The 8,446-nt window shown below is 69.4% G+C and overlaps 1 protein-coding gene across 1 annotated transcript; it reads right to left on the reverse strand.

The window, feature by feature from the left end:
• Positions 1–6,937: 6,937 nt before the first annotated feature.
• Positions 6,938–7,895, reverse strand: PTF1A (pancreas associated transcription factor 1a). Its single transcript, XM_075495517.1, has 2 exons — positions 7,271–7,895; positions 6,938–7,140 (listed from the first exon to the last, which is right to left on the reverse strand). The coding sequence occupies exons 1-2, from the start codon at positions 7,893–7,895 to the stop codon at positions 6,938–6,940; spliced, it is 828 nt and encodes a 275-aa protein (XP_075351632.1).
• Between the last annotated feature and the right edge of the window lie 551 nt (positions 7,896–8,446).

The following is an 8,446-nucleotide window of genomic DNA, read 5'->3' on the forward strand; positions in this document are numbered from 1 at the left end:
GTTTTGCAACAGTTTATTTCAAGCCGGCGACCGCGCGTGTGTCGGCGGCCGGAGCTCCGCGCCCCGGCACGGCTCGGCACGGCCCGGCCCGGCTCCCACCCCGCCGGGCCCGGAGCTCCGACACTCCGCGCCCCCCCGCGCAGCACCGCGCAGCGCCCCGTCCCCTCGGGCCGCGTCCCGGCCTCCGCAGGCCCCCGCAGAAACGCCTGGCAAAGCCCGAGGGGAGAAGGGGAAGGGGGGAAGGTAAAAACGTAACGTGGGGGAGGGCCCCCCCGGGGGCCCCGCGCCGGGCCTTGCTCGGCACCAACCGGCGGCGGCCACACCGCCACCGGCATCTTCAACTTGACCTTGGCGAGGGCTCCGCGCCTTCGCCTCATCTGTCACCCGCGCCCGGTGACAGTGATGCATTTCGCGGCATTGTCGGGGCAGGGCACGGGGAGAGCCGTCGGGGACGGGATGGGACGGGACGTGCTGGCGGCGGAGCGGGCGCGGTGTCTCGGGGCGGTGGCGGGGAACACAAGTCATAGCGAGACGCCTGTGCGGCTAATTCCGTGAAAGGCGGGTCCCGGTCCCCCCCGCGGGAAGGTCAGCGTCACGGGCTGCGCTTCTCCGAGAGGGGGGCCGCAGGGCTCCAGGCAGCCCCCGGCCCCGCCGACGGCCCCGTCGGGGCGCGCCCGCTGCTGCTCCCCACGCCGGCGGGCACGCCCGGTCCTGACACGTCCCCAGAGCTCCGTGCTTTCCCGCTCTTTCCAAAACTCTGCCGGCCCGAGGCCACCGGCGGCGAGCAGGCACCAGCGGGGCTGTCCGCGCCGCGCCGGGACCCGCAGGACGCTCCCCGCCGTACCGTCTCTCCCCGGGCCGCTTCTCGCCTGTGCGGCGAGGGGCAGCTCCCCGCGGCTTCGCCCGGGTGGGGGCCGGCGCCGTCGGGGGTGCCCGTCCCGTCCCGGGGGCGTCCCCGCCCGCCATCCGCGGAGGAGCCGTCAGCCCCGAAGCCGGGCGGCGGCTCTCGCCTGGGACATCGCTCTCCCCGGGGCCGGAGCGCGGGAGGCTGGGGCGGAGAGCGGCCGCCCCGAACCGGCCTCGGCCGCCGGCGCACTCCGGGGGCTGGGCAGCCGTCGGGACTCCCGGAGGAGATGTTTCCCAAGAGGGGAACCCGCCTCCGTCCGCCCTGCGGACGCCGAGCTCCGCCGCCGAGGGCTCCCCTCCGCCCGGCCCTCTCGCCGCGCCCCGCGGCGGCAGAGGGCTCGGGGCCCCCGTCGGGGCGCGGAGCGGCGGCGGCGGCGTGCGCCCGCCCGCGCGAGCCCTCCGCGCTGCCTCTCCTCGGGGAGAGGGCAGCCTCTGCCCGGCGGGGCCGCGGGCTCGGGCCGCGCCGCGCCAACGGGGGATGGCGGGGCGGCGACGGCCGGGCGCACCGGGGCGGCCACGGCCCGTCCGGGCCGGGCAGGGCAGGGGCCGGGCAGAGCGGCCGGAGCGTCTCGCCGCCCCGGGGCTGTCCCGCAGGGCGCCCCGAGCGGGGTGGGCGCGGCAGGGCCGGGCCTCCCCCGCCCTCTCCAAGCCGCTCGGCGTTACGGGTTGCGCGGAGCAGGTGGACGGGGAAAGCGGGGGGCGGCGGCGGGCCGGGGCGGCGGGCGGAGGCTGGGGGCGCGGGGGCCGCGGGGCGGGCAGGGGGGCGGGCACTCCCGCGGGGCCCCCACCGGAGGCCGGCTCCGCGCCGCCCGGGCGGGCGCCGCGGCCGCGGCCGGAGAGCGGAGCGCTGCCGCCGGAGCCGGCGCCGCCGCCCCAGGGGCCGCCCGGGGGGGAGCCCCGCTCCGCCCGGCGGGGCCGCTGCCAGACGGGGCCCGGCGGCGCGGCGCGGCGGCCCCTCGCGGGGCCCCCCCCGGGGCCGCCCCCGGCGCGGCCGCCGCGCAGCGGCGGCCCCGCCGTCGCCCCCGGGGGCGCCCGGCAGCCGGGCCCCCTCTTGGAGACCTCCATGCGCAACGCGGGCCGGCGGGCGGGAGAGCCCCGCCGCCGCCGCCCGCTCTCGCTCGCCGGGGCCCCGACGGCGGCGGGGCGGCGGCGGGGGCTGCGGCCGGGAGCCGCCCCCGGCGCGGGGCCGCCCCGCCCGCCTCCTCCGGGCCGCGGCGGCGGCGCGGGGAGCGGCGGGGAGCGGCGGGGCGCACGCGCGCCCGCGCGGGGTCCGGCCCGCGGCGGGGCGCGCGGCGGCACGGGGCGCGGGGGCGGCGCGGGGCCGGGGCCGGGGCGCGCGCGGGCGCGGGGCGGCGCGGGGGGGCGGGCGGCGGCGGGGGGGGACGGAGACCCCTCCGTGCCCGCCGGGGCGGCCCCGGGCGCGGCGGCGGCGGCGGCGGCGCGCTCGTCCCCGCCGGGCGGTCTCCGGCGAGGCCAGCGGCGGCCGGGCGCGCCGCGCCTGCAGCCGGAGCCATTCATCCCCCGCCCCTTTGTTCGCCCTGAGAGTAACGCCGTGAATTAAAAGAAATGACAATATTTCGTATCTGCTCGCCCGGCCAGGAGAAGGGCCCTTGAGCCTGGCAAAAATCAGGCGGATCATTCATCGTGCCACCCCGCACCTGTGGGCTTGGCATTGAAAACCCCGCGGACCTCTTCCTATTAAACTTAATTATTCCCCCACGGCGCACAATGGTTGAAATGGAGCAGGTTGGAGTCTGTTTATTGGTCGTAAATGTTTTTCTGAAGATCTTCTGAATCTCATTGTTAGCTCGTTGTTTGAGGCTGCCCTCTTTCTTTCAGACGAGAGTAGCCTTGGACTTTTCAATTTTCAATCGTAACATCTGCTTAATCGTACGGATCAAAATATGGAGACACAAAACATATGTAATGGTTGATTTGTTAAATCCTGGTAATGAGTTATTAACAAGGGAAAACAATGGGGCAGGATGGTGAGAGCCTTATGGTAACAGAGTCACTTTATGTAACGCCTGACGTTTCCCTTCTTGATAAATGGAACTAAGGTCTGAGCGCCAGGTGATAGCAAGAAAATCAATGTCTTTAGGGGCCGGCACCGAGACTTTTTTTCTATGTGAAAAATTAGGAGACATAAAATTTAATTGGCTGATCAGGGGAAAGCAGTGGTCTTAAGTTTAATTGCCAGTAGGCTTAGCGAGGGAGACAAAACAAGATTTGGGCCTGTTTGTTTGCTTGCATCCCAGCGCCCAGTCCAAGTGTATCGTTGAAAATGTGTTTTATTATAACACATGTCATGCTTTACAGTTCCCATATTGTGTAAAGACAATAGTTAATGGTACATTAAAGACAAGCAAACCATGCCAACACGTCTTGGACACATTGTAAGGGCCTCTCTCTTTGCTCGCTTTAGGCAGCTGCAGTCCAGGACCCAGAAGCACAAAAAGAACAAGTTTGAAATACCAGGTGCATCCGAGAGAACCACGACAGGGATTGATATGTTATAGCCCAGGACATGAACCTAGCAATAAAGATATCATTGCGATTGTTTGCGGCTTCCACGCCATGTAAAGCCGGAGGCGCCGGAGCAGGCTGCTTTCTGGCAGCGGAGGCTCTGCCTCCCCGGGCTCCCCCGGCGCCCTCCGCCAAACCCGAGCACCTGTTGGCCAGACCCCGGCCCCGTCGTGGGAATCGCCTCCCGCCCACGCTTCCAGGTCCCGGCAGCGCGGGTTGTTGTGGAGTTATTTAGGACCATTCCCACCGGCTGCGGGATGCTTTGGAAAGCGGGAGGTTTACCAGGGGACACTCAACTGGTGTTTGTTCGACCTCGCAGCTGGTACTCGGTGCCAGCGAGAGATGCGTGAATGGAAGAGGGATGAGATCCCGGGCTGGGGAGGCTTCACGCCCCGCGCCTCGCAGGGCGCTCGCCCGACTGCCGGCAGATGAGAGGCCCTGGGAACCGCGGCGGGACGGGTTCACAGTGCCCACGGCAGCCCCTGCCTGCGCACAGCGCTGCTGAGGAGGCACGCACGCCTCCCATCCCCTCGCTGGCTGTGCAGGCGAGCGGGCTGGTGCCTCCAGCCCTTTGGGCTCGGGTGGGGGTTTTGTTGGAGGTGGGGTTTTTTTCTTTAACGGGGGATTGCCCATTTCGGACGATTAAATTGCCTTTTCACCTGGAGCATCGCGAGTGACGCTGGCCCCGGGAGGAGAGCACCGGTCCGCACACCCAGAGCCCGCACCTCCCTCCTGGGAGCCTGCGGGAAGCGAGCCGCCTGCAAGTGCCTCTAACACACCCCCCCGAGCAGGGCTGGGGATCTCCCCCCTTTTTGTTCACTCCTGCCCCGCTTTGCAGCCCCAGCCCCCGCGGGGACGCGGGGCCGGGGGGGGCGGGCCGGGCCCGGGGCCCGGGAGGGCCTCCCCGCCCCCCGGGGCGCCGTCGGGGCAGCGCGGCCGCGGAGGGGCAGCCCCCGCGGGGACCGGTGCGGGGTTTCGGGCGGGCGGCGGGGGCTCCGGGAGCGGGGCAGGGGCGCGGGGGAGGCGGGGAGCCGGTGCCCGGGGCGCGCCGGGGGGCAGCGCTGGAAGGGGCGGCGATGACCGCGGTCCCCCCGCTCACGGCCGCGGGGAGGAGCGGGGACAGGCGGCTGGCAACGAGGGCTGCGTGACTGTCAGTCACGCCTGCCCCACGCTGGTCCTTACCGCGCCGAGCCGCGTTCCCCGCCGGCAAACCCCCCAAAGCTGCCGCAAAGGCTGCCAGCCGGGCTTGCGGGAGCCGCCGGGTCCCTCCGGCCCGGGGGACCTGCACCGGCACTTCCCTCCTGCCCTGTGCGGCGGGATTTTGTCGCAGGAGCGCGGCGCTGGGGTGAATGGATGATGAGTCAGTCAAAAGGAGCTGTCAGTCTCTTTGAAGGTTGCGTTTAAAGGGACTTGCCAAGTCAAGACGGGAGAGTGACAAGATAGAGACCCTGGTGTTTTACATGCGAAGGCCGGCTCTTCCGCTTCATCTGCACCATACTAAAGGATGTGTTGAAGCATTGAATCACAAAAAAAGTGGCACGCCAAAGAAAAGGTGCCACATAACAATGATTGTAGTGTTTTAATTGTGGGGGACCGCATCACCAGAGCCAATTGAGACGGACGGGGCTATACACAGAAGGAAACGGTACAACACTTCCATAACTTATAATTAAGCTGAAGTCCGACTAACATTTGACTTTCTAATGAGTGTAATGAGATTACATGCCTGATGGAAGCATTTGTGCAAAAGCGACTTTCTGTGTTTAATGAGGTCCTAATACAGGACAAGATCGAATTATAGGTCGGCTCTTTTTCTCGCTCAAAGAGCCCCGTTTAAGTTCAATGACACCGGTGCCGCCCGCCTCCCGCCCGCTGCCGGACGGGGCGAGGCTCGCAACCGGGCAGCCCCGGGCTCGCACGAAAAATTAGCAAATAAATAAGCAAAGCTCCCCCCCCCGGCCCAGCCTCGGCGTGTTTGTGTGGGTAAGTAGCTCCTCTAATTGCTATTGGAATAGATCCATGCCATCCGCGCTAGGGAACTAAATGTGTTTAACTAGGTTAATGCAATTAGCATGCATGCAACATATTGCTCCCACTTTGCGGCAGCTTTGAAAAAAAATGAGAGAGGGAGAGATGTACAGTATACGATGAGTAATAATTATACCTTGGCTCACCCGGGCCGTTCCCATCCGCCCGGGCACGGCGCGGGGACAGCTCTGCTCCGGCCGTGGGCCGCGCCGGGCATCTGGGGCTCTCCCGGGGGCCGAGCCGTCGGGGCCGAGCCGCGGGTGCCACGGGAAAATCAGCACCTGCGGCGCCGGGCCGAGCCCCCGGCCCCAGCCCCGGGCCGCCCCCCCCGCCCCCGCCGGTAGCACTTGCAGCCCCCCGACCCGGCCGGCCCCTGCCGCCCCCTCCCCTCGCCCCCGGGCAGGTGCAGCCCAGCCGCCCCCCCAGCAGCCGGGCACGCTGAGCTGGGGCTACCGGAGCGACTCTGCCACCAGTTGCACGATGGCTCTGCCACCCCCGCCCCCGGCGGCATCTCCAGGGCGAGGGGTGCGGGGGCTCCTTCCCAGGCGCGGCCCCGGAAGGCTGGGGGCAGCCGGCAGAGCCCCAGCGCGGGGCCACGCACCCGCAGGGGCCAAGCCTGCCCGGCCCCCAGCCTGGTCCCCGCTCCCCGGCACTTTTGGGAAGAGCTTTGTCCGGCTTCGGGTAGCGCGCCCATCCCCGTGGCGGCGGGGGCGGGGGGACAAGGCAGAGGGAGGCGGGGGCACGGGACACCCTCGGAAGGTTGGTGTTTCGGGACTCGGGTCTTTCAGCTGGAAACCACAAGCAGAGCAGAGGCACTGAAAGGAGGGGACCTCCTAGAGATAGACAAAGACATCAGTTGGAAGCACTTCAGGAGAGGACGTCAAAAGGGGTGGAGAGACGGGAGAGTGTCCCCCCGCCCGTCCCCGTCCCCCCCCCCGGCTGTATAAAAGCAGCCCGAGCCGGCGGAGGGGCAGAGTGGGGCCGGCATCCAGGCGGAGGGTGCCGGCTGGGGCGTGCTCCCGGCCCCGCAGGGCCCCGGGGCTCACCCCGCCTGCCCCGGCACCCGGCCGGGCGTTTGCCGCAGGGCTTCCTCGGGACGCGGTGTGGCTCTCGGCAGGCGCTGCCCACAAATACACTACTCCACAAGGTACAATCCGGGTTTATTATTAACAAACACAGGAAGAGTCCACGTGCGGCAATAAATTATTTTCACAGGTTCTGGCATTATTTTTTTCCCCCAAAAAAGGTGCTGGTGGGACAAACCTATTGCATATCTTAAAAAAAATCAGGATAAATTATATAAATTACACATTCAAAACAGACGATTCTACCTCATTATCACTACTCCGTAATAAATAGATAAATAAAGTTGATTGCCCTTAGAGTCTGGATCTTAAATTACATTTACAATATAGGTCTCTACATACAGCATGTACAGGGCGGGGCGGGGCGGGGCGGGGGCCACCCGCGCGGCGCCTCACGCCACGAAGTCGAAGGGGGGCTCGTTCTCGATGTCGTTGAGGGAGGGTTTGTTGTTCACCTTCCGCGGGTCCTCGGGGGTCCACACTTTGGCTGTCCGGATGATGTTTTGTTCCTTGAGTTGCTTTTCGTCAGTCCACGACAGCGAGTGACCGGCCAGAGGGGGGAGTCCGTAGTCGGGGTCGCTCGGGGAGGGAGATCCTGGGGGACAGGGGGGAGAAAGGTAGGGGGTTATTGCTGGGGCCGGCATTGCTGCGGAGCGCGGAGCCGGGCCGCGGAGCCGGGCCGGGCCGGGCCGGGCCGTACCGGGGCGGGGCGGGCCGCCACTTACTTGTGCCGCGGTGGCAGATGATGACTTTCTTGGGCTGGCTGGGGCTCTCGCTGCTGGCGCTGCGCAGCGGCAGGTCGGACTGCACCAGCTCGCTGAGGAAGTTGATGTAGCCGATGGCCAGGCGCAGCGTGTCCACCTTGGAGAGCCGCTTCTCGTAGGGCAGGGTGGGGATGTGCGAGCGCAGCCCCTCGAAGGCGTCGTTGATGGACTGCATCCGCCGCCGCTCCCGCACGTTGGCGGCCTGCCGGAGCTGCTGCAGCTCCGCCTCGGAGCGCACCCGCCGCCGCCGCTTGGCCGAGCCCAGCGCCTGGAGCCGCCCCCCGGGGGACAGCAGCGCCGCGCCCGCCGCCCCGCAGCACTCGTAGGCGAAGCCGGGCGAGGCGGGCGACGGCGGGAAGGTGGCGGCCGGCGCCGGGCAGCGGCAGCCGCCCTCGGGGTCGCCGCCGTCGCGGTAGTACTCCTGCAGCTGCCGGCTGAGGAAGTCCACGTCCGGCTCCAGCAGCCCGTCGGCGGCCAGCGCGTCCCGCGGGGGCGGCTCGGGGAAGAAGTCCTCCTCGTCGAAGTAGGGGGGCGAGGAGAAGGCGTCCAGCCCCCCGGGGAAGTGCTCCAGCAGCACCGTCTCCATGCCGCGCCCGGCCCCGGCGGGGACGGGACGGGACGGGACGGGACGGGGCGGGGGGGCAGCCCCGCCGGGACGCGCCCTGCAGCCGCTCCCGCCGGCGGCGGCGGCGGCGGCGGCGGGGCCCCCGCCCCTGCCCTGCCCTGCCCTCCCCGCCCCTGGGTGGCCGGGAGGCCGGGCCGCTGCCGCCGCTCTCCGGGGAGGAGGCCGGAGCCGGCTGGCGCGGCGGGCCGGCACGCGAGGAGTCTTATAACGACATCCCCGGGCGCGTGCCGCTGGCCGCCGCCGCCAGCCAATCAGCGCGCGCCGGGGGGCGGGCGGGGGGGCCGGGCCCCCCCGTCGGGGGACACCGCACGCTCCCCGGACGAGGGGCGGTGCCGCGGCGGGGGCCGGGGCGGGAGCGGGCGGGCCCCGACGGCGCCCCCCGCCCGGCCCCGCCCGGCCCCGCCGCCCAGGGACGGGCCCGGAGCCCGCGGAGCCGCTCGGAGCGGAGCGGAGCGGAGCGGCGCGCCCCGCACGTCGGGCCAGCAGCGCCGGTCCGCCCGGCGCCGCTCCCC

The sequence above is a fragment of the Mycteria americana genome, chromosome 2, assembly GCF_035582795.1.
Source record: "Mycteria americana isolate JAX WOST 10 ecotype Jacksonville Zoo and Gardens chromosome 2, USCA_MyAme_1.0, whole genome shotgun sequence".
In the NCBI taxonomy this organism is placed as follows: Eukaryota; Metazoa; Chordata; class Aves; order Ciconiiformes; family Ciconiidae; genus Mycteria; species Mycteria americana.